General features: G+C 41.4%; 1 protein-coding gene across 1 annotated transcript in view; it reads right to left on the reverse strand.

Moving 5' to 3' along the window:
* Positions 1 to 23,211, reverse strand: part of LOC139433444 (uncharacterized) — a 37,644-nt gene extending 14,433 nt beyond the window's left edge. The window contains exons 1-2 of the mRNA XM_071202468.1: positions 22,865 to 23,211; positions 22,395 to 22,529 (exon numbers count right to left, since the gene is read on the reverse strand). Coding sequence (XP_071058569.1) covers positions 22,395 to 22,529; positions 22,865 to 23,141 — 412 coding nt within the window. The 5' untranslated portion in view covers positions 23,142 to 23,211. The remainder of the gene's footprint in view (positions 1 to 22,394; positions 22,530 to 22,864) is intronic.
* Positions 23,212 to 27,042: the final 3,831 nt, after the last annotated feature.

Genomic DNA, 27,042 nt, shown 5'->3' on the forward strand with positions numbered 1-27,042 from the left:
GCCCAGGAGATGTCTGTACTTGCAGTGCACAAGAATAGTCGACAAGAACAAAAGACACGCACACTGCCTATACAACGTAAACAAGACATGGGACAAAGACATGAAACATGCAAACAATGTGGTAAATCACACCAGCCAAGACAGTGTCCAGCATACGGAGTATCCTGCCATAATTGTGGAAAACAGAATCACTATGCAAAAATGTGTAGGTCAGCTAAAGCCCAACATCACAAGACAGTACATGATGTTTCTCCGGAAATAGACACCCTATATGTTGGGGCAGTGAACATTGATCAGCTAAAGTCTAAAGCTGACAAGTTGTGGCATTCTAATGTAAATATTGACTGCATGTGTGTGAAGTTTAAGTTGGACACAGGAGCAGAGGCCAACGTCCTGCCACTGAAAGTATTCACAGCGATGACCCGAAAAGCCAGACGTGAAAGAAGAACACACCTCAAACTACAGCCTACAAAGACAGTGCTGGTGGTGTATGGAGGGAGGAGATTGAAGCCGGAAGGGGTGGTAACACTCAAATGCTCCACTCCCAAAACACAGGCAAGTCTGACATTTTATGTTTCCAGACACTCATCCATTCCCATATTAGGAAACGAGGCATGTGAAGAACTGCGCCTGGTGAAAAGAGTGGACATTGACTCGATAGAAGTGAAACATCCCACAACAAAAGAGGAGCTCATAGCTCAGCACCCAACTGTCTTTCAGGGTTTAGGTGAGTTTGCTGGAGAATATCACATCCACACTGACCCCAAGGCCACACCTGTCATACATGGCTGTAGGAAAATACCACTGGCAGTAATGGACAGACTGAGAGACACTCTCGATGACTTGTTACAAGCTGATGTTATTGTACAGGTAACTGAGCCTACACCATGGGTTAATAGCCTGGGGATCACAGAAAAGAAAGACAGAAAAAAGCTACGGGTTTGCTTGGATCCCAGTGACTTAAACAAAGCTATTCTCAGGCAGCACTACTCCATTCCAACGACCGATGAAATTCTGTGCAAACTAGCTGGTAAGAAACTTTTCACAGTGCTGGATGAAAAAGATGGATATTGGCAAATAAAGCTAGATAAAGAGTACTCCCTACTGTGCACATTTAACACACCATGGGGGAGATACCGCTTTAAACGTCTTCCATTTGGGATCAAGTCAGCAAGTGAGGTTTTCCAGCAACGCAACTGTGAGACATTTGGAGATATCCAAGGGATCCACATCATTGCAGATGACATGATAATTGCTGCATCGTCAGAGAAAGAACACGATGAGATATTACAGAAAGTGATAGCCAGAGCAAAGGAGGCTAATGTGAAGTTCAACAAAGACAAGATACAGTACAAGGTGAGCAGTGTCAACTACACGGGCCATACTGTCACTCCAGAGGGTGTTAAAGCAGACAACGCTAAGATCAAGGCCATCACAGGCATGCCAACACCAACTGACAAAACAGGACTACAGCGATTGCTGGGCATGGTGAAATACCTAGCTCAGTACATCCCAGGTGAAGCCACCATATCAGCACCACTGAGACAGTTGTTGAGAAAAGAAAGTGTGTGGCTGTGGCAGCACGAACACGATGAAGCAGTCAAAAAACTGAAAGATGCTCTCATTACAGCTCCTGTACTCAGTTACTTTGACCCAAAGAAACAGCTCATCATACAGGCAGATGCATCCAAAGATGGTTTGGGAGCATGTGTAATGCACGAGGGCCACCCAATTGCCTATGCATCAAGAGCACTAACACAAACAGAAAATAACTATGCTCAAATAGAAAAGGAACTGTTAGCAATTGTCTTCTCTGTTAAGAGGTTCCATCAGTACGTGTACGGATTGAAAGTGGATGTGCAGTCAGACCACAAACCTCTGGAAAGCATTCTGAGAAAGCCACTTGGAGCAGCTCCTTCCAGACTCCAACGGATGCTCCTCCAGCTGCAGCGATATGACTTGAATGTCATCTACACACCAGGTAAAGACCTACTGATTGCAGACACACTCTCACGAGCTGTCACACAAGATGAACACTCAACAGTTGATGACATCACAAATGAGAAAGTTGTCTATGCTCTGGAGCCAACAGATGCTTTGAGCACTGAGATGCTGCAAAAGCTCAAAAGTGGAACAGCTAATGATGAAATACTACAGCTGCTGCAGGAAACACACAGACAGGGCTGGCCACGACACAGAAAACAAGTACACACTAAACTGGTTCAATACTGGCCTATCAGACATACTCTGTCAGTAATAGATGAGATAATGTTTGCAGGTGACAGGATAATCCTCCCGAGCTCGATGAGAAGTGACATGCTGCAAACATTACATGTGGCTCATCAAGGAATGCAGCGGACAAAAGCACTTGCCAGAAGGCACTGGTACTGGCCAGGTATGTCAAGAGAGATAGAACAAATGGTCGAGAATTGTGGGACATGTCAGCAGTTCCAGCCCAGAAACCAGAGGGAGCCTCTGATCTCACACGACATTCCTGAGCTTCCTTGGCTCAAAATAGGGGCTAACATCTTTGAAATAAAAGGACAATCATTCCTATTGATGGTCGACTACCTGTCAAACTATCCTGAGGTGCTTAACATTAATGACAAGACATCACATACTGTCATTAAGAAAATGAAATCAGTCTTCTCCAGGATAGGAATACCAAAAGAGATAGTGTGTGACCATGTCCCATTCGCGAGTCAAGAAATGAGGAACTTTGCAGAATCATGGGGCATAAAACTCACTCATTCCAGCCCAGGCTATGCACAGTCCAATGGTCTGGCTGAAAGGACCGTACAAACTGTTAAACATGTTCTTAAAAAAGCACAACTAACGAACTCTTGCCCTGCTCATCCTGAGAAACACACCTGTAACAGGCATGCAATACTCACCCGCACAAATGCTCATGGGGGTGCTCCACTGTGGTGCTTCAGCCTGCTATGCCTAAGGATGTTCACTCGACTCTCGAGAATCTACAGAGGAGGCAGCAGCAGTATTATGACAGAGGAACGAGGCCGCTTCCTGAGCTGCAACCAGGAAGTACTGTTCACATGGAAACTGAACAGGGTTGGCGTCCAGCTTTGGTCACTGCACAGAGAGGTGAGCCACGTTCCTATGATGTTGTCACATCTTCAGGTCAGCACTGCAGGCGCAACAGGAGATATCTGAAGAAAACACCACACGACTATGCACGCCAGATGCAGACACGTCAGAGACTGTTGAATGTGAAATGTCATCACCGCAGAGCACAAGAAGAACCAGATGTGGCCGAGTTATTCGACCACCTGAGAGATACAAAGATTTCCTAATTAGCTCAGGCTAAAGGTTGTGCTAAGACAGAGTTTATATGTTAAAATCCTTACTCTATTTGCTAAAAAAAAAAGAAGAAAAAATAAAAAAAGAGAAGAGTAAGGTGTGTTGTTTATATGAGGATATACACTGATTCTAAGTTGACATGTTAATGTTCATACAAAATATAATTTCATATATTCGCATGTTAACAAGTGAACAATGTTAATATTGAGACCGTTATAGAATGTTTACTACAGCAAATGTTATATGCAACTTTCATTGTAAGAAAGGAGGATGTATTATATAGTGCAGCGCACATATACCATCAGGACGTTAGTGATGGGGTGCGGCTGCGGAGTGATACTTGTGTATGCAAGCCCGCATCTACGAGCGATCTGTGTCATGGCTGTAGACCTGTCAAGCAATAAAGATACCTCATACAAAGGTCGACGGATACCTCATTACTCTCCATGACCTGCGGTCATCTATATAGCATAAAGGACTATTACATACATATATATTTAAGAAGTATAATATAAGAAAAGCACAATTTTCATTTTTGGGCCATATTTCATCATACTTTTTGAATTAGCTGAGGGCCGATTCAAAATGGCCAGCGAGCCGCATTTGGCCAGCGAGCCGTAGTTGGGATACCCCTGGTTTAAAGTGTTAATTAGAGTAAAGGGAACAGACCTGCTCTGTGTACCCGAAGCTGAGGCTGTAAAACAGCGTCCAGTAGTGTATGGAGTCTCTCGTTCTCCTCTTTTGAACGAGACAGCTCCTCCTCGAGCTCTGCTATCGTTTTTTCAAACAGAGCAAATATCTCTTCAACGACAGCAGCATTTGGACTCTACTCATGTTTACTTGATCACCTTTTCCTGCAAACTCCGTTAAACACACCGTTTCTCTCTCCATCAAACTCTCAATCTGACTAGTGTTGCTAACGTGTTTCGAGCTAGCATGCTAAGCTAGCTCCTATAGTCCGAGGTAAACGCTCCAGAAAAAAGAGCACATTCGGAGGTTTATCCAGACACACAGATGATGGATCAGTACAGCTGGAGCTCACACACATAGTGATGTTACGTATTGCGCCGAGGCTTCGGAGCGTGTGTCGAGTAATCCCCGAAGCTTTTTGTGAAGCATGTATCGAGGCTTGTATCGTTTTGGGCCAGTGACGTCATCGATGACAAACTATGGCCCAATCCCAAACCACTCCCTCGACCCTACCCCTCCGTGACGGAGTGAACTCCGTCTGTAGCCACACTCGCAGCTCAACGAGGGTCCCTCCTGTCAGATGGAGGGAGTAAATACAGCAGCAAGCTTCAGGACGGCCTCCCCTCTCTCCGGCAGAAACAGGATATGCCGTAACGGCAGTGGCGTTTCTATATGTACAAAAGTGGTGGGGCACAAAAAACTCAGATGTCTATATATAAGCTTCTGCAGAGAGGTTCATGGCTGGTGAGGCACTGGCATTGACTCTTCAGGTTTACAAATATATTAAATCAAAATATAATATTATTTTCAAAAGCTTTTTTTGTCTGATGCTTCAATTAAACAGACAGTTCAACAGAAGGATATCCAATTTTTTTTAATTTTATCATTTAAATATTGAATTGTTCTCTCTTAGTAAGATCCCATTTTCAATAAAATTGCAGTCTTACCTTGACTTGAAGATTAAGTCCATTTGCCTATCCTTCTGGACAAAAATCTCTTTTTTGTAAAAGTCCTCCTTATCTTCTTGTAGTTTCAAAAGTCTATCATAAATCTAATCTAATCAATAGATTTTTGATTCGAAAATGATAAAAGTAGGGTAGACATGTGGATATTATCTGGCTGAACAAAACAGCAACAACATTTATCTAACAGCTACGTTTCGCACAGATCTTATTTTGAGCTATTTTCTAAAATCCTATGGAGAAATCTCGTTGCTTTTTTGTGGAGGGAAGCCATGCGCAGCTGACTTCCTGGTTTTAGGACGCCTCACTGCAGCTCTCTCGTCTCCTCTTCACACACCACACTTTTCGCGGCACACGTACTTACAGCCAATTAGCTCTGAATTATGTGAGATGACGTATGGTGGGGATGGCAGCACTTTGCCCCTATGGTCATTATTTTTTGCCACACACATTAAATAGGAAAATACTCTGAGCATGCGCAGTGTAGTTTTTGCAGTCACCGTTCACTTAGACCAGAGGTGCCCAGTACGTCGACCGCGGGCGACCCAATGCTGGTAGACCGCGAGTCATTCATTAAAATAAAAAAAAATCAAGCTCTGTTAAAATAGACAAAACAGGTTTTGATCCCTCCTCCCTTGTCCTCCCTGCCACTTAATTCAGGAGTTTACTTGATTGACAGAAAAAGCGACCTATCGCTTTCCAGTCTGTTAACCCAGAATGCAAAGCGATATAACATCAGTCAAGTGCCGGGTAGTGATGGGAATTCCGGCTCTTCTTGGTGAGCCGGATCATTTGGCTCGGCTCACCAAGAAGAGCCGGCTCTTTCGGCTCTTCAGTTTACCACATATTATACCTTTTATAATGAAATCAAATGCCATGCCTCATTTCGCTCCATTTGCTCTTTCCAGCGCTGTTTTTGCAGGGGGCTGATTCTGTGAGCTGCAGCTGACCACGCCCCCCTGCAGGAGAGGGGAGCGTGCTCTGAGATCAGCTGCTAGGCTGCAGCGGGGAGAAGAGGGGGACAAAAAGAGATCTCCGTCCTCCGTGTTTTATTCTTATAGAAGTAAGAAGAGAAGTAATGGGGCAGAAATCCTCCTTTTTACGCAGCGGTCCAGACATAGACATCATAGCTACGGCGACACATATTCAGTTGCCAGTTACTTTGGCATTAGGGCAGGGATATCTATATACTTTCCAAGGTTTGACATAATGAATTGTGCTACTTTGTGCACATTGTGCAAGCAACGATGTTTTCAAATCTGTAATCAAAAAGCTCCTCAAAAACACTATCGAAGCAGTTCCTGCCTTTGTTACGTTAGTTCCAACAGTAACAACGGACTACTTTTCTTAGCGGATGCATGTCAATTTAAATCAATACATAAAACTATTTTTTAAATCAATAAAATCATTTTCTAAATCCATAAAAGCATTTCAATTAATATTGTGAGTCATGTGGTTACTTTGTTGAGAATGTGGCCATGTGTAATAAGCGGGATAATGTCCACATTGCACATTGCATAATGTGCCTTCACAAAAAAAACGGCTCGTTCGCGGGCGAGAGCCGGCTCTTTGAGCGAGAGAGAGAGAGAGAGAGAGAGAGAGAGAGAGAGAGAGAGAGAGAGAGAGAGAGAGAGAGAGAGAGAGAGAGAGAGAGAGAGAGAGAGAGAGAGAACATGCCATTTTAGTTTTATGTATTCATGTATTTGTTTCTGTTCAAGAACCCAAATAGAGTTGTTGTAGTTATCCCATGTATACATAAAACGTGTTATTCAGCTCCTTGCAATTTTGGATTTTATTTTTGGTTGGTAGACCTCGGTGAGCTGGTCATTTCAAAAGTAGCCCACCGGCCCAAAAAGTGTGGGCACCCCTGACTTAGACAGTCAGAGGGAGGGGCAGGATCAGGTTTTGTCCCACATGGCTCTAAACAGCTCAATAGGCACCAGTGTTGGGCAAGTTACTTCCAAAATGTAATATATTACATATTACTTATTACTCTCTTTTGAAAGTAATAAGTTACATTACAAAATTACTGTCTCTGAAATGTAATGAGTTACACTACTTTAGTTACTTTTCTAGTTACTTTCACCAAAATAACCGCAAAAGAATGGCTAGGTATTTTAAATGCTAAAATGTAGTTTAGTGCAGCTCATTATACATCCAATGAAGGGCAATGTGGTGTAGCATAACCACTGTGTAGGCCCTTAAGGCTACTAACAACTTGTATTACACGGGTTAGTTGAATACTCGATTCTGATTGTAAATTCTTAACATGTGACACGTTGTTAATACAGCAGTACAGACCACTGTCAAGGACTATAATGAAGGTTGCTAAGGAGGATCAAGAAAGAGAAAGGAAAAGAGGTTAAAAGACGGAGCGCTGGACGTCAGATAAATCACCAGAAGAAGGCAGACAGGAAGTAAACAATAACAGGACCCGGAATGGGCTCTGTAGTGTGTTTAGCATATGGCCATACAGGCCCGGTTCCAGAACAAAATGACTCGGGGTGAATCTGAGATTACAGCAGTAGTAGGTTTACATGAGCAATAGTGGCCGGCAACAGCAATGAAAAATAGCATTGATGGTCCCAATGAACAGATTACGGCATTTGTTATGTTTTGAAACCAAGCAAGTGAGAACATTTCAAGTGAGTTAAAAGTGCAATCCTGAAATATGTCATATAGTCCAAAATGGACTGTGACAAAGAAAATCACAAAAGCTTCAAAACTGTACTGATAAAACAAATGAGAACATATTGTAAATCAAGGCAAATATTATTTGAACCAGCTCAATGTTTGAAATGGCAAACATTGAAAAGCAAAAGTATTATTAAAACCATGTAGCCTATTAAATCATCACCTTGGTCCCATCATATACTCTGGGAAGAGAATATTTACTGTCCTTGAAAACTGGTATCACATCATCATCATGTGAGGTTGACTTTGTGACCTGGAGATCATTTCAGCTGCAACATTAGCTTGTTGATAAGCTTGGGATATGAGATCTTTTGGTAGCCATTCGTGGTGAAGGCATCTGTGCTATTGTATGCATTATGTTTGACCCAACATTTCTACAGGCATGGCAGAATATGGCACTATTTTCACATATTCTAGCCCTTGTCTATTTGTATACCACGAGCTGCAAAATGACCACCTAACCCCACTGTACAGGCGGGTACTTGTTTAGATCTACCTGGGCTGGCTCTGTTTTGCCGTGGTATCCTGGCTGGCACCTGCGGGCCGCAGAGGGGCGGCGTAGTTTCGGGCAACGAAGACTGCTGCTCCGGGGGCGAGGGCGGCGAGTCAGGCGGGAGTAAGCTAGTGTCCACAGCGGAGGGTAACGTGATGTCCCCATCTGACCCGTTGCTACGGTCTGCAGTAGATGCAGTGTTTCTGGCGTTTAGTGATGGTTGCTTTAACCATTTTCGTATAAATGATTATCCACAGATGTGTGTCACTGCTGTGGAAGCACTTTGGAAATAATGCACGCGCAGCGGAGCAGGTCACGCGCACCTGACACAATTTGTTGTTAGTATTTTTCACTGCCCGAAGATCCCGACGTGAAGCCTGAAGAGTAAACACCAGGTTTACTAATCTACTCGCACAATTTGTCTGGTGTCGGAATGTCTCGCAATGTTAGTACATTGTTAAAAAACAAAACACCATTTAATTTCGGGTTAAAATGTGTTGTAACTGCGTTACTGAGCATTGTAACGGGTAATATATTACCCACATTGCATTAGTAATGCGTTACATTACTTCGTTACAGCAAAAAGTAATATATTACTGTAACTCCGTTACTTTTGTAACGCGTTACACCCAACACTGATAGGCACACACTGTAGACACTAATTAGAAGAACACAGACTAAAACAGCAATGTACAGACGAATCAGATGATTAAACATGATCTTAAAATATATTTTATATATTTTTTTATTTATTTTTTGCATTTTGTTGTAATCATTATTTGAATACTTTCTGCTGACACTAGGTGGGGCTGTGCTCCACCTGCCCCTAATGACCAGTCGCCACTGCGTAACTGTATGTAACAACGGTTTCAAATCAGCATCTCTTTGACAAAAAGTTTAAATTAATAACTCAAATAAAACTCCAAACATCTCTTTTAGTTTTAAACCTGAATTTAGTTTTTGCAACAGTCTGTAAATATACACAACTTTATAATAAAATGCACACATTTACCTTTTTCTAGACTAAACACAGGTACGATCCTAAGTTAAAAACATATGAGGTTATCATGAGGTTGTTATCATCGCAGTTTATCAGTGGATGTTTGCTGGAACTACTTGCCAACAGCTTGTTTCCTGACGGACACACACAGCGTTGAGACCGGTCAGGTAGAGTATGAGCGTTCCTGGGTAGCAGTTCTCTTCCCTCCCTTCAATCTAACCCTTCCCTTCCCCCCATCCTAACCCTAACCACTCCCTACCTTTTTACCTAATCCTAATCTTCCTTCCTCCCTCCTAAACCCCAAAACCTGTCCTACTGTAAGAAATTAAAATCAATGTTTATACTACATGGGCTGTATGATGTAAATCTCGTCAATTCGCTTTTAACGGTGGTGCCTCTCAGCCACCGTAGTGTCGTGTCAGGTGGGCGTGTCGTGTACCATCGTGTACCGCCGTGTACTGGCCGCGGCCGCAGCTAGACCATCGTTAATATCAAATCCATCATAACAACAACTCATTACCATGCTGTCATGAACGTGCGGTGCTGTTACGTGTACGCAAATTGACGTGCTTGATGTGAACGTGCATTTTGGCTAAAGTTGCACATGCGCTATGAGCGCACATACGTGTACTTCTCAGGCATGCCGGGTAATCTGTGACGTTTCGCTCTCTCAAAAGTAGGGCCATTTTATCCTCATGCGCCAATGAGCAACTCTCATAGGAATGAATGAGGCCCCGCCTCCCACGCTGTATCCAGTTCTTATTATACATCCATGGCGTGAACGTGCAAACGGAGGGGTAGGGTGTAGGGGGTGGTTTGGGAATGGGCCGAAGCCTCGCTGCCTGTCGATACCAAGTGACTGCGAAGGAAGCGATTCAGAAACGATTCAGATCGGTTGAACCCGGTTGAACCACGACGCTCATATTACCCATGGTTGTATAATAAGAACGATATTACCCCTCTTGTACCCGGGCCCGGTGACACGATGGAGTTAAGAGAGCTCAGACCCTCACTTATAGAGGTCAGAACATGTCATAAGTATAAATGAATAAAAACATGAATAAATGTAGGAATAAAAACATGAATAAATAAATGAATAAATACAGGAATAAAAATGGTCCAGTGTTTTCAGTCGGATTCAGTGTGTGTGCTGTGGCTTAGCTGGAAAGCAGTTGACTCACGTCCGCAGGGTCCCTGGTTCAACGACTGAACAATACTTGTTTGTTGTTGTTTATAAAAGCTACAGCTAAATGAGATAATGTAGTTAATAAATGTATTCTTTGATATGGTTTAGCCTTTCTCAGGCTACAACATGGTTAAGTTTATGAATATTATTAAGGAATACAAATCCCTCTTTGCAATGTTTACCAGCCTCTTTAGGCTTTTCAATAACAATCATTAAACTGGAATAAATACAATATTGTCAACATGAAAATATGATTTAATGTTCGTTGTTTAGAGTTATTCTAAGGCTTTACTCATTGGGAACTCGGTATGAGAGAGAGCACACTGTTGAGATGTCCAATCTGCCTGTTTTACACACTTTGACCAGCAGGGGGGTTTGTGTTCAAATGAAGCCCATGATGAAGCCTCATGAGATGAACCCTTTTGCGAACCAATTGGCTGGAAAGCTTCAAAGCTTCATAAGGCTTCATCTTGCCATCACTACACACACACTTTCTCAGGAACACAGAGAGAGAGAGAACCGTAGGGACGAGACGCCACATGGATCCAGGTTAGAAAGAGCTTCTTCTTTTTCTTCTCTCGGTTTTTGGCGGATTGCAAACAACTTTTAAGGTGCATACCTACGGCGGCCGGCAGGTGCAAACGCGGAACAACGGTCAAAAACGCATAATTTTTTTCACACACGCATATGGGTATTGGGCCGAGCGCGACACCGTACTTCCGGTATCCGCCGTTTTATGCGAGGTGCAAGCAGCCGTACACCGTCTACTATAGGTGTTGCTAAGCTTCCTGTACTGAATATCATAGTCTATTGCCTTAATCAATATCTAGTCAACTCTAAAATACCACATATATGCAATGGCATGATAATATTATTGTGACAAGTGGGGTGTTCACCTGGTGTTTCCAGAAATTACATTACATTACATTGCATTTAGCTGACGCTTTTATCCAAAGCGACTTACAATAAGTACATTCGACCAGGAAGACACAACCTTGAGGAAAACAGAATCATAAAGTACATCAGGTTTCATAGAGCCAATAATTTCAAGTGCTACTCAACTGGCTTTAGATAAGCCAGTCCTTTATTAGTATATAAAATTAGACGTAGATGCAGCCAAAATCGACGAAGGCCACTTTCGTTTTTCCATACATCTGAAGGCAGTCTGTAAGGGCAATCCGACAACCCACACAGCTCTAGTTTACGCTGGTAACGACCTAAAGCACACCCTCAAGTCCAGAGATGTAATCCGAAGACATGCAGCGATTTCTTCGGTCGTTAATTCAGAAAAAAAACCTAGTGCGCTCTGCCTGGCTACGTTAGCTAGCTGTTTATATTTGCACTTCTAGGATATTTGCACCTCCAGGAAAATGGCGTATTTATATATATATATGGCGCGTGTTGCATTGTGGGTAGCTCGTGACGTCACTGTGTGTGAAAGAATAAGCAGGAAACAGCTGCAAATAATGAAATGAAAAACAAACAAATCCTGAAAACAAATACAACCAAAAAACGCTGCATTTAGAGAAATGATGCAAACTAAATACAACACACAAACTCCGAAAACAAACGCAACAGAAACACGCTGCAAAGTCAAAAACACATACAACCTCAAAACACACAATGATCCAGGCCTCTAGGGGGCGCGCTACGTGGAAAAGATTGATGTCTGACCAGACATAGAGGGAACGAACGAGAGTGATGCGAATTGAAGCCGGAGGAAACTAGGGCCCTTTCTCATTTCATCAAATCCCCCTCCTCGACTCCTAGGTCTTCCGGTAGTGACCCGGAAATGAATTTCAGCGCGCCATGTTGAAGGACATCTCATTTCTCTAAATGCACTTCGAGGACCGAGGATTGAGCGTCGAGGAGGCTCTCTGGAGGAGCTATAACCGAGGATACACTGGTGTGTGTGGTGTAGGTGTGTGTGGTACAGTGTGTGCGTAGATGCAGCGGACAGACAGGTCTCAGTTGGTTTGGTGTCCTCTGCTTACTTTTAATAATTGTTAATAAAACTTTTGGCCCGTAATTTATTGTCCTCATTGTAGCGACCAGAGGGGGGGGGGGATATATGAAGTCTCTGATAGTGTTGTTATTATGAGAGTGCTCTGTTTGATTCTGAAATTGTGTCCGCATCTGTAGCCTGTTATTGTCTCATTATACCGCACTGTGAATGAATCAAAGTAAATATATAAGTCATCATGAACACATCTGTCCATCAGACAGAGGCTGCTGCCTTCTGTCATCATTAATGGACGTCTCTTTAAAATGACCGCTCAGAGGAGAGGAGTTCTCATTTCTCTAACCGCCTGCTGCTTCCCCTCCTCTCTCCTCGGTTCCCCTCCTCGGCTCCTCCGCTCGCATCTCCTGTGGGCGGGCCTCATCCCAATATCCCTCCTCGACTCCTCTCTTCCCCTCCACCGGGACTTGACCCGGAAATCGATCAAGACATGCCATTTTGAAGGACGTCCCAATAGCTGAAATGCACACGGAGGAGTCGAGGAGGGGTGAGGGAGCAGTGGCGCCTCCAGAAATGTTTCATAGGGGTGGCCAAATGGGGCCACTGAAAATCTTGGGGTGGCCCACCAAAACCAATAATTTAATTGTTGTAAAAGTATAGACTAGATGAAAACAATGGCAAAGAGAATCACCTACTGATATACTTTGGTTTCTTATTTTACATTTTCTGATACTATTCATCTGAAGTGAATATAATACGGATAGTTAACATTTGACTTCAAACAACATTTAAAAGAACCGTGTTATGTATACATGTGTTGATGATTTATTGTTTTGTTTTTTATATATGCTAGTTGTTCTTTCCTTTTAAAAAGACAAATACAGCTTAATTTAAATAAGTTCCTTTATTGTAAGGCACAAAATGATTACAAAGGTCACAATCACATTAATAAAACTGTACTTTACAAAACAGAGTTCCACATGTACTTTTTAACATGGCCATCTCCTAACACCCAAAATGAATGAATGTTTCTTAAATGATATACCATTTCAGGTAACATATTTTTTATTAAATAGTCGATTAATTATTTTGTCTGCTTGAGAAAAACTATGAAAAATGGCCATCAATTATCTCGAGCCTAAGATGAAGTCATACATATTCCTATCAATAGTCTCAAACCAAGATACATGTTATGTACCTAAATGTAAGAACAAGAGCAACAATCAGTCAGTTGTAGCTCAATACAGTTTTATTCGCCTGTTGCTGTGTTTTTTGGCAAATGCATCCATAAAATCATCAAGATTTATGGCCCTAGCCCTTCTTGATTCTACACTTAACACCCCCAAATTGCTCAATCGCCCATCAGTCATAGTATTTCTCAAGGCAGCCTTGATTAACTTAAGCACAGAAAAAACTGCGCTCACGTAATGCAGTGCTCACGGGTAATGCTAGTGCAATTTTGCACAGTTTAAACATTTCATGGAACACCTCCTTATATGGCTCAAGGAAGACTGTGAGCTTTGAATTATTGGAGTGGATATGTAATGCCCTTCAAGCCTTGAGCTTGGTGTGACAGTTCTATCACCATGTCTCTCCTCAGAGATTTCTTTCAGCAGACTTATGATGGCTGGCAGTCTGTCCTTCACAGTCTTGCAAGCATTGTACCTACATGCCCACCGTGTCTCTATCAGCCTTTGTAACTCTTTTGGGGGCCCCTGCAACATCTCCCTCTGTACCTCAATCCATCTTTGGTGCACATATGAACCTGACACAAATACATACAGTCTCTGCAAAAGAGAGAAGAAGCAATATGCTTCAGGGATGCATTTTACACTGTCAACTAAAACTAAGTTCAAGCAATGTGCATTGCAGTGAACATAAAATGCTAATGGAGCCTCTGATTTAATACGTGCTTGCACACCTGTGTTCTTGCCACTCATCACTGAGGCTCCATCATAAGCTTGCCCTATTAGGTGGTTTCTGTAGTCAAGACCATGCTTCTGCAATATTTGTACAATTTTCTGTGAAAGTGCTGCAGCATCCAGGCGCTGTGCTGCTTCAAATGCGAGAAAGCTTTCACATACTGACCCATTGTAATAATACCGAATTACAAAGGACATCTGTTCCTTCTTGCTTATGTCTTTGCTCTCATCAACCAAAATGCTGAAAGCTTCACTTTGTGTAACTTCATTTATAATTGAGCTGCGGACCATTTCAGCCAGGCAATCAATTATTTCGTTTTGTGTGGAATGCCCAAGGTATGTCGCATTTCTTTGACTTGTCATTTTTTTTCTGACTATGGGATTGTGTTTGGCTAGTAGTTCCATAATAGCAGTGTGAGAAAAAGTTTTTAGAGAGTACTTGTCCATGGACAAGTGAGTTTGGCAATTTACTTGTCCGAATAAATGTTTCACTTTTCCAGAATGGACAAAAATTGGGGCCACTGGAATCTTCTTCTTCGCCATCGTATTTGACATTTTCCCACGGTTTTTACGACACCGCTAACGTAAGTGAGCGGTAAGATCTTACTGCATCACACATAGGGTTGGGTATCGTTTGGATTTTAACGATTCCGGTTCTGCTTTTTGATTCCGGTTATTTTCGGTTCTCGATTCCGGTTCTTTGAGATGGTAAAGTCCCACGACAAACATTAAGTCAAATCTGTATTCCTATTTACAAATCACTTCATACTGTTGAATTTCTTACGGTTATTGAATACAATTATATAAAAATAATCTCTGCATTGTTTAGTTAGTTCTCAGTGGTACAGTTTGAGAATGTACAAAAAAAAGGTCACTTGTCCACCGGACAAGTCAATTGAAAGATCTACTTGTCCGATATTGTAAATAACACGTCCCGGACGGTGGGACGTGTACTTTTTCGCACACTGAATAGAGAGGAAGTTTCCTTTATTCTCACCTTCTGATTGTTTATGTCCTCTTTGCGCAATGTTCTGGGTAGCTGTGAGAAGCAGGGCTTCTCCAACTGTTTTAATATACTCTCTATTTTCCTTGACTAATTTACTATACCAGGGCATGACATTAAGGATTTTGGGAGATGGCCCTGTGGGCCATCTAAGCTAATTTACAGATGGCCCTGAGTCCAATAGAGATGGCCCTGAAAATGCGCGCGGACGAAATGACTCACGGAAGGTTTGGGGGACCTGCAGGTCTTAGATGCTGTCTGGTGCATTCTCTAGAATTATAAGATGAACCACCACAATATTATATTGTACAATTTCAATGTTATTCTTAATTTCACTTCTTCTTGTTTGTGTTTGCTGATTCAACGACTCAATGGCCCTCTGTCTGTCAGAGGGCCACTGACTGGGGTTGAAGATGGAACATTTTGAAGGGACACTCCCTTTCTGGAGATCTTGGAATCTTTTCTCCAGGTGCTTGATGAGCACATCTGCAAACACATACAAAATGTCAATTTATAATCCCTGTCTCTGGACCACCATAAAAAATCATTTATATCATAACAAATGTGAAATTATATTCCTGTCTCTGGACCACCATAAAAAAATTATTAAAACATGTTATGCCCATATTTACTTATGAAGAAAATATTTACTTTTGAAGAAAAAATATTGAATATTTACTTTGAAGAAAATATTATTGGGCACATACCTATGACTTTGATTCTCTTTTTTCGGGGGGGGGCTGCAGCTCAGTCTTTCTCTTCTTCCAGGTTGTTCACCTTGCTTTGGTGGACTAAGAAACATTGTAATACACTCTGACTTTAAATTATTTGATCATTATGTATTCAGCATCAGAATCCGTAACAAACTGAAATTCCCGTGAAAATGTGATTGCATTCGATTCATTGTCCGGGTAGTATTCAGTTGCGCCACTTATGTGACAGACAAGAATAGTCAACTCTAATGTCTAACACTTAATGTGGAGAAAGAGATGTCCTGTATGGTGTTGATTGTGCGGTGATCTGTTGGTAATGCCTCGGGGTTCCGGTGGGCATGTAAACAAATGCATAATGCTGCGCTATACTTTGTGGCCTCACCCAGTTGCATAGCGACACTTATTGTTTAGGTGTCTTTTAATAAGCAGGTAGTCATATCATTAGCTAGAACTAGCTGGATCTGATCGATATGGACATAAACGCGAGTGAAGTCTAATCTGACGGGAGAGAGAGATCACCTGCTGCTGCTGCTGCTGACGAGTCGACACGCAGCTCTGCATAATCACATGCAGCGGTGAGCGGACAAAACACAAACTTCAGGTTAGAATATCACACGTAGCTATTTTAATTACCTCTCAAACTACCTAAACTAGTTATTGATATGTTTAGTTTTACTGTCGGGTCACTCATTACTGGATCCGCGAGCTGCATGATACTGGCATAATAGATTGCCCGATCGGGCAACCAGCAGGTGAGGCTTCATTGCCCGAGCTAAATGCTAGATGGCCCCGGGCCATCCTTAATGTCGAGCCCTGTATACTCCGCATTTAAGGAGGCTGAGAGAGAGAATGTGCTTGCATTTAACTTTTCATATTCTGCCCATGCTAACATTGCATTTGTATGTGCCTCAGATTTGGCATGGCCTACAAGTCCCCCCCGTCTTTGTAGGTTGCCTTTTTCCAATTTTTGAACCACTCTGTCGATGTGAATGCCGAATCACCTGAGGAAGGGAGACTGAAGTGCGGGCAGGCATAACAGTAGGCAGAGTCTTTACCTTGAGAGTATTCAGCCATTTATGAGAATTGAACCAGTCTTTAGAGAAGCACCGTCTTCGATCCCCCTGAAGTGTTCGTGGGAAGAACTTCAGGTGTGGCTGCTTGGGCTGCTCTGCTCTTGACTGGGAGATGTCTGTGAAGAAATAAGAGGCAAAATCAATTATTCTGATATTATAATAATGATTATAAAACGAGTAGCTAACTCCTCTCCATAGTAATTAGTTACAGATATTATCTGTTATATATGACAATTCTATTCAAACTCAACTACAATAACCATGAATCAGAATGCTTTGGTTATGTCATGACTTGTTAATGTAGAAAACACTATAACCACACCAATGATCCAGATGACTTACTCTCGCAGTGTTTGGGCAGTAATACATTACTAACACAGTACTATAATATCTACCTTTGGGAAAGAGCAATGAGTAATATAGTACTTTTTTAGAATGATGAGCCCAACATACTTTCTAGCCTAGGCATCCATCTCATTATCAGGGTCACAGTCATCACATCACATGGTGGTCCAGGAACAGCTGCTTTTGATTTGTCCTGTCCTTCTTTGACTGATGCTGCTGCCAGTTCCTGGCCTGCTGCTGTCTGGTGTTGTGCACCCTTATCATGCTCTTCCTCCTCCTCTCCCTCCTCCTCCTCCCTCGCCCTATGCTGCTGCTCCCCTGCCAGCTCTGTCCTCTCCTTTAGTCATCTTCTTCTTAAAATAAGAGATGTCTGACTTTCTCTTCATTTTCTGCAAATTGAACATTACACACACAGCAGTGATTAATAGTAGCCTATGCATTACACCAGCCCAGCATACCGACATCAGCTAACGCTAGCTTGCTAAGCTAACTAAGCTAACGTTAGCTTAGTAAGCTAATGCTAAATAGCCACCAAAGTGTGTTTACAGACGAATTATACCTGAAGTCAAGCCAGCCTTTACTGAGCCCCGAGCCTGTTTTCCAAGTCTTCCTGCGTTTTAACACCATTGAACACAATTTTTGATCAGAATAATAGCTACAGGTAAGCATATCTCCGTTTTTTTCTACCTAGAGTTAACACACTAAAGCCTAAAGTCTTGTGGGCCTTAATAGGCAACGAACATATACGACTTACCTTCTAGAAGTCTGGTGGATTTTTGTCAAGTCAGGAGAAGAAACGTTTTGCTGCCGGTGCAACCTGCTGCTGTCTGTGTGAATCTCAGAGTGGTGCGCGCAGTATCAGCGTGTTACCATGGTAGCAGCCAGTGGGAGAGGGAGGAGGCAGTGGCGCCTCCAGAAATTGTTCATAGGGGTGGCCAAATGGGGCCACTGAAAATCTTGGGGTGGCCCACCAAAACCAATAATTTAATTGTTGTAAAAGTATAGACTAGATGAAAACAATGGCAAAGAGAATCACCTACTGATATACTTTGGTTTCTTATTTTACATTTTCTGATACTATTCATCTGAAGTGAATATAATATGGATAGTTAACATTTGACTTCAAACAACATTTAAAAGAACCTTGTTTTGTGTTATGTATACATGTGTTGATGATTTATTGTTTTGTTTTTTATATATGCTAGTTGTTCTTTCCTTTTAAAAAGACAAATACAGCTTAATTTAAATAAGTTCCTTTATTGTAAGGCACAAAATGATTACAAAGGTCACAATCACATTAATAAAACTGTACTTTACAAAACAGAGTTCCACATGTACTTTTTAACATGGCCATCTCCTAACACCCAAAATGAATGAATGTTTCTTAAATGATATACCATTTCAGGTAACATATTTTTTATTAAATAGTCGATTAATGATTTTGTCTGCTTGAGAAAAACTATGAAAAATGGCCATCAATTATCTCAAGCCTAAGATGAAGTCATACATATTCCTATCAATAGTCTCAAACCAAGATACATGTTATGTACCTAAATGTAAGAACAAGAGCAACAATCAGTCAGTTGTAGCTCAATACAGTTTTATTCGCCTGTTGCTGTGTTTTTTGGCAAATGCATCCACAAAATCATCAAGATTTATGGCCCTAGCCCTTCTTGATTCTACACTTAACACCCCCAAATTGCTCAATCGCTCATCAGTCATAGTATTTCTCAAGGCAGTCTTGATTAACTTAAGCACAGAAAAACTGCGCTCACGTAATGCAGTGCTCACGGGTAATGCTAGTGCAATTTTGCACAGTTTAAACATTTCATGGAACACCTCCTTATATGGCTCAAGGAAGACTGTGAGCTTTGAATTATTGGAGTGGATATGTAATGCCCTTCAAGCCTTGAGCTTGGTGTGACAGTTCTATCACCATGTCTCTCCTCAGAGATTTCTTTCAGCAGACTTATGATGGCTGGCAGTCTGTCCTTCACAGTCTTGCAAGCATTGTACCTACATGCCCCACCGTGTCTCTATCAGCTTTGTAACTCTTTTGGGGGCCCCTGCAACATCTCCCTCTGTACCTCAATCCATCTTTGGTGCACATATGAACCTGACACAAACATACAGTCTCTGCAAAAGAGAGAAGAAGCAATATGCTTCAGGATGCATTTTACACTGTCAACTAAAACTAAGTTCAAGCAATGTGCATTGCAGTGAACATAAAATGCTAATGGAGCCTCTGATTTAATACGTGCTTGCACACCTGTGTTTCTTGCCACTCATCACTGAGGCTCCATCATAAGCTTGCCCTATTAGGTGGTTTCTGTAGTCAAGACCATGCTTCTGCAATATTTGTACAATTTTCTGTGAAAGTGCTGCAGCATCCAGGCGCTGTGCTGCTTCAAATGCGAGAAAGCTTTCACATACTGACCCATTGTAATAATACCGAATTACAAAGGACATCTGTTCCTTCTTGCTTATGTCTTTGCTCTCATCAACCAAAATGCTGAAAGCTTCACTTTGTGTAACTTCATTTATAATTGAGCTGCGGACCATTTCAGCCAGGCAATCAATTATTTCGTTTTGTGTGGAATGCCCAAGGTATGTCGCATTTCTTTGACTTGTCATTTTTTTTCTGACTATGGGATTGTGTTTGGCTAGTAGTTCCATAATAGCAGTGTGAGAAAAAGTTTTTAGAGAGTACTTGTCCATGGACAAGTGAGTTTGGCAATTTACTTGTCCGAATAAATGTTTCACTTTTCCAGAATGGACAAAAATTGGGGCCACTGGAATCTTCTTCTTCGCCATCGTATTTGACATTTTCCCACGGTTTTTACGACACCGCTAACGTAAGTGAGCGGTAAGATCTTACTGCATCACACATAGGGTTGGGTATCGTTTGGATTTTAACGATTCCGGTTCTGCTTTTTGATTCCGGTTATTTTCGGTTCTCGATTCCGGTTCTTTGAGATGGTAAAAGTCCCACGACAAACATTAAGTCAAATCTGTATTCCTATTTACAAATCACTTCATATGTTGAATTTCTTACGGTTATTGAATACAATTATATAAAAATAATCTCTGCATTGTTTAGTTAGTTCTCAGTGGTACAGTTTGAGAATGTACAAAAAAAAGGTCACTTGTCCACCGGACAAGTCAATTGAAAGATCTACTTGTCCGATATTGTAAATAACACGTCCCGGACGGTGGGACGTGTACTTTTTCGCACACTGAATAGAGAGGAAGTTTCCTTTATTCTCACCTTCTGATTGTTTATGTCCTCTTTGCGCAATGTTCTGGGTAGCTGTGAGAAGCAGGGCTTCTCCAACTGTTTTAATATACTCTCTATTTTCCTTGACTAATTTACTATACCAGGGCATGACATTAAGGATTTTGGGAGATGGCCCTGTGGGCCATCTAAGCTAATTTACAGATGGCCCTGAGTCCAATAGAGATGGCCCTGAAAAATGCGCGCGGACGAAATGACTCACGAAGGTTTGGGGGACCTGCAGGTCTTAGATGCTGTCTGGTGCATTCTCTAGAATTATAAGATGAACCACCACAATATTATATTGTACAATTTCAATGTTTTCTTAATTTCACTTCTTCTTGTTTGTGTTTGCTGATTCAACGACTCAATGGCCCTCTGTCTGTCAGAGGGCCACTGACTGGGGTTGAAGATGGAACATTTTGAAGGGACACTCCCTTTCTGGAGATCTTGGAATCTTTTCTCCAGGTGCTTGATGAGCACATCTGCAAACACATACAAAATGTCAATTTATAATCCCTGTCTCTGGACCACCATAAAAAACATTTATATCATAACAAATGTGAAATTATATTCCTGTCTCTGGACCACCATAAAAAAATTATTAAACATGTTATGCCCATATTTACTTATGAAGAAATATTACTTTTGAAGAAAAATATTGAATATTTACTTTGAAGAAAATATTATTGGGCACATACCTATGACTTTGATTCTCTTTTTTCGGGGGGGCAGCTCAGCTCTCTTTCTCTTCTTTCCAGGTTGTTCACCTTGCTTTGGTGGACTAAGAAACATTGTAATACACTCTGACTTTAAATTATTTGATCATTATGTATTCAGCATCAGAATCCGTAACAAACTGAAATTCCCGTGAAAATGTGATTGCATTCGATTCATTGTCCGGGTAGTATTCAGTTGCGCCACTTATGTGACAGACAAGAATAGTCAACTCTAATGTCTAACACTTAATGTGGAGAAAGAGATGTCCTGTATGGGTTGATTGTGCGTTGATCTGTTGGTAATGCCTCGGGGTTCCGGTGGGCATGTAAACAAATGCATAATGCTGCGCTATACTTTGTGGCCTCACCCAGTTGCATAGCGACACTTATTGTTTAGGTGTCTTTTAATAAGCAGGTAGTCATATCATTAGCTAGAACTAGCTGGATCTGATCGATATGGACATAAACGCGAGTGACGTCTAATCTGACGGGAGAGAGAGATCACCTGCTGCTGCTGCTGCTGACGAGTCGACACGCAGCTCTGCATAATCACATGCAGCGGTGAGCGGACAAAACACAAACATTCAGGTTAGAATATCACACGTAGCTATTTTAATTACCTCTCAAACTACCTAAACTAGTTATTGATATGTTTAGTTTTACTGTCGGGTCACTCATTACTGGATCCGCGAGCTGCATGATACTGGCATAATAGATTGCCCCGATCGGGCAACCAGCAGGTGAGGCTTCATTGCCCGAGCTAAATGCTAGATGGCCCCGGGCCATCCTTAATGTCGAGCCCTGTATACTCCGCATTTAAGGAGGCTGAGAGAGAGAATGTGCTTGCATTTAACTTTTCATATTCTGCCCATGCTAACATTGCATTTGTATGTGCCTCAGATTTGGCATGGCCTACAAGTCCCCCGTCTTTGTAGGTTGCCTTTTTTCCAATTTTTGAACCACTCTGTCGATGTGAATGCCGAATCACCTGAGGAAGGGAGACTGAAGTGCGGGCAGGCATAACAGTAGGCAGAGTCTTTACCTTGAGAGTATTCAAGCCATTTATGAGAATTGAACCAGTCTTTAGAGAAGCACCGTCTTCGATCCCCCTGAAGTGTTCGTGGGAAGAACTTCAGGTGTGGCTGCTTGGGCTGCTCTGCTCTTGACTGGGAGATGTCTGTGAAGAAATAAGAGGCAAAATCAATTATTCTGATATTATAATAATGATTATAAAACGAGTAGCTAACTCCTCTCCATAGTAATTAGTTACAGATATTATCTGTTATATATGACAATTCTATTCAAACTCAACTACCAATAACCATGAATCAGAATGCTTTGGTTATGTCATGACTTGTTAATGTAGAAACACTATAACCACACAATGATCCAGATGACTTTACTCTCGCAGTGTTTGGGCAGTATACATTACTAACACAGTACTATAATATCACCTTTGGAAAGAGCAATGAGTAATATAGTACTTTTTTAGAATGATGAGCCCAACATTACTTTCTAGCCTAGGCATCCATCTCATTATCAGGGTCACAGTCATCACATCACATGGTGGTCCAGGAACAGCTGCTTTTGATTTGTCCTGTCCTTCTTTGACTGATGCTGCTGCCAGTTCCTGGCCTGCTGCTGTCTGGTGTTGTGCACCCTTATCATGCTCTTCCTCCTCCTCTCCCTCCTCCTCCTCCCTCGCCCTATGCTGCTGCTCCCCTGCCAGCTCTGTCTCTCCTTTAGTCATCTTCTTCTTAAAATAAGAGATGTCTGACTTTCTCTTCATTTTCTGCAAATTGACATTACACACACAGCAGTGATTAATAGTAGCCTATGCATTACACCAGCCCAGCATACCGACATCAGCTAACGCTAGCTTGCTAAGCTAACTAAGCTAACGTTAGCTTAGTAAGCTAATGCTAATAGCCACCAAAGTGTGTTTACAGACGAATTATACCTGAAGTCAAGCCAGCCTTTACTGAGCCCCGAGCCTGTTTTCCAAGTCTTCCTGCGTTTTAACACCATTGAACACAATTTTTGATCAGAATAATAGCTACAGGTAAGCATATCTCCGTTTTTTTCTACCTAGAGTTAACACACTAAAGCCTAAAGTCTTGTGGGCCTTAATAGGCAACGAACATATACGACTTACCTTCTAGAAGTCTGGTGGATTTTGTCAAGTCAGGAGAAGAAACGTTTTGCTGCCGGTGCAACCTGCTGCTGTCTGTGTGAATCTCAGAGTGGTGCGCGCAGTATCAGCGTGTTACCATGGTAGCAGCCAGTGGGAGAGGGAGGAGGCAGTGGCGCCTCCAGAAATTGTTCATAGGGGTGGCCAAATGGGGCCACTGAAAATCTTGGGGTGGCCCACCAAAACCAATAATTTAATTGTTGTAAAAGTATAGACTAGATGAAAACAATGGCAAAGAGAATCACCTACTGATATACTTTGGTTTCTTATTTTACATTTTCTGATACTATTCATCTGAAGTGAATATAATATGGATAGTTAACATTTGACTTCAAACAACATTTAAAAGAACCTTGTTTTGTGTTATGTATACATGTGTTGATGATTTATTGTTTTGTTTTTTATATATGCTAGTTGTTCTTTCCTTTTAAAAAGACAAATACAGCTTAATTTAAATAAGTTCCTTTATTGTAAGGCACAAAATGATTACAAAGGTCACAATCACATTAATAAAACTGTACTTTACAAAACAGAGTTCCACATGTACTTTTTAACATGGCCATCTCCTAACACCCAAAATGAATGAATGTTTCTTAAATGATATACCATTTCAGGTAACATATTTTTTATTAAATAGTCGATTAATTATTTTGTCTGCTTGAGAAAAACTATGAAAAATGGCCATCAATTATCTCAAGGCTAAGATGAAGTCATACATATTCCTATCAATAGTCTCAAACCAAGATACATGTTATGTACCTAAATGTAAGAACAAGAGCAACAATCAGTCAGTTGTAGCTCAATACAGTTTTATTCGCCTGTTGCTGTGTTTTTTGGCAAATGCATCCATAAAATCATCAAGATTTATGGCCCTAGCCCTTCTTGATTCTACACTTAACACCCCCAAATTGCTCAATCGCCCATCAGTCATAGTATTTCTCAAGGCAGCCTTGATTAACTTAAGCACAGAAAAACTGCGCTCACGTAATGCAGTGCTCACGGGTAATGCTAGTGCAATTTTGCACAGTTTAAACATTTCATGGAACACCTCCTTATATGGCTCAAGGAAGACTGTGAGCTTTGAATTATTGGAGTGGATATGTAATGCCCTTCAAGCCTTGAGCTTGGTGGTGACAGTTCTATCACCATGTCTCTCCTCAGAGATTTCTTTCAGCAGACTTATGATGGCTGGCAGTCTGTCCTTCACAGTCTTGCAAGCATTGTACCTACATGCCCACCGTGTCTCTATCAGCCTTTGTAACTCTTTTGGGGGCCCCTGCAACATCTCCCTCTGTACCTCAATCCATCTTTGGTGCACATATGAACCTGACACAAATACATACAGTCTCTGCAAAAGAGAGAAGAAGCAATATGCTTCAGGGATGCATTTTACACTGTCAACTAAAACTAAGTTCAAGCAATGTGCATTGCAGTGAACATAAAATGCTAATGGAGCCTCTGATTTAATACGTGCTTGCACACCTGTGTTCTTGCCACTCATCACTGAGGCTCCATCATAAGCTTGCCCTATTAGGTGGTTTCTGTAGTCAAGACCATGCTTCTGCAATATTTGTACAATTTTCTGTGAAAGTGCTGCAGCATCCAGGCGCTGTGCTGCTTCAAATGCGAGAAAGCTTTCACATACTGACCCATTGTAATAATACCGAATTACAAAGGACATCTGTTCCTTCTTGCTTATGTCTTTGCTCTCATCAACCAAAATGCTGAAAGCTTCACTTTGTGTAACTTCATTTATAATTGAGCTGCGGACCATTTCAGCCAGGCAATCAATTATTTCGTTTTGTGTGGAATGCCCAAGGTATGTCGCATTTCTTTGACTTGTCATTTTTTTTCTGACTATGGGATTGTGTTTGGCTAGTAGTTCCATAATAGCAGTGTGAGAAAAAGTTTTTAGAGAGTACTTGTCCATGGACAAGTGAGTTTGGCAATTTACTTGTCCGAATAAATGTTTCACTTTTCCAGAATGGACAAAAATTGGGGCCACTGGAATCTTCTTCTTCGCCATCGTATTTGACATTTTCCCACGGTTTTTACGACACCGCTAACGTAAGTGAGCGGTAAGATCTTACTGCATCACACATAGGGTTGGGTATCGTTTGGATTTTAACGATTCCGGTTCTGCTTTTTGATTCCGGTTATTTTCGGTTCTCGATTCCGGTTCTTTGAGATGGTAAAAGTCCCACGACAAACATTAAGTCAAATCTGTATTCCTATTTACAAATCACTTCATACGGTTGAATTTCTTACGGTTATTGAATACAATTATATAAAAATAATCTCTGCATTGTTTAGTTAGTTCTCAGTGGTACAGTTTGAGAATGTACAAAAAAAAGGTCACTTGTCCACCGGACAAGTCAATTGAAAGATCTACTTGTCCGATATTGTAAATAACACGTCCCGGACGGTGGGACGTGTACTTTTTCGCACACTGAATAGAGAGGAAGTTTCCTTTATTCTCACCTTCTGATTGTTTATGTCCTCTTTGCGCAATGTTCTGGGTAGCTGTGAGAAGCAGGGCTTCTCCAACTGTTTTAATATACTCTCTATTTTCCTTGACTAATTTACTATACCAGGGCATGACATTAAGGATTTTGGGAGATGGCCCTGTGGGCCATCTAAGCTAATTTACAGATGGCCCTGAGTCCAATAGAGATGGCCCTGAAAAATGCGCGCGGACGAAATGACTCACGGAAGGTTTGGGGGACCTGCAGGTCTTAGATGCTGTCTGGTGCATTCTCTAGAATTATAAGATGAACCACCACAATATTATATTGTACAATTTCAATGTTATTCTTAATTTCACTTCTTCTTGTTTGTGTTTTCTGATTCAACGACTCAATGGCCCTCTGTCTGTCAGAGGGCCACTGACTGGGGTTGAAGATGGAACATTTTGAAGGGACACTCCCTTTCTGGAGATCTTGGAATCTTTTCTCCAGGTGCTTGATGAGCACATCTGCAAACACATACAAAATGTCAATTTATAATCCCTGTCTCTGGACCACCATAAAAAATCATTTATATCATAACAAATGTGAAATTATATTCCTGTCTCTGGACCACCATAAAAAAAATTATTAAAACATGTTATGCCCATATTTACTTATGAAGAAAATATTTACTTTTGAAGAAAAAATATTGAATATTTACTTTGAAGAAAATATTATTGGGCACATACCTATGACTTTGATTCTCTTTTTTCGGGGGGGGGCTGCAGCTCAGTCTTTCTCTTCTTTCCAGGTTGTTCACCTTGCTTTGGTGGACTAAGAAACATTGTAATACACTCTGACTTTAAATTATTTGATCATTATGTATTCAGCATCAGAATCCGTAACAAACTGAAATTCCCGTGAAAATGTGGTTGCATTCGATTCATTGTCCGGGTAGTATTCAGTTGCGCCACTTATGTGACAGACAAGAATAGTCAACTCTAATGTCTAACACTTAATGTGGAGAAAGAGATGTCCTGTATGGGTTGATT

The sequence above is a fragment of the Pseudochaenichthys georgianus genome, unplaced genomic scaffold, assembly GCF_902827115.2.
Source record: "Pseudochaenichthys georgianus unplaced genomic scaffold, fPseGeo1.2 scaffold_454_arrow_ctg1, whole genome shotgun sequence".
Lineage (NCBI taxonomy): Eukaryota > Metazoa > Chordata > Actinopteri > Perciformes > Channichthyidae > Pseudochaenichthys > Pseudochaenichthys georgianus.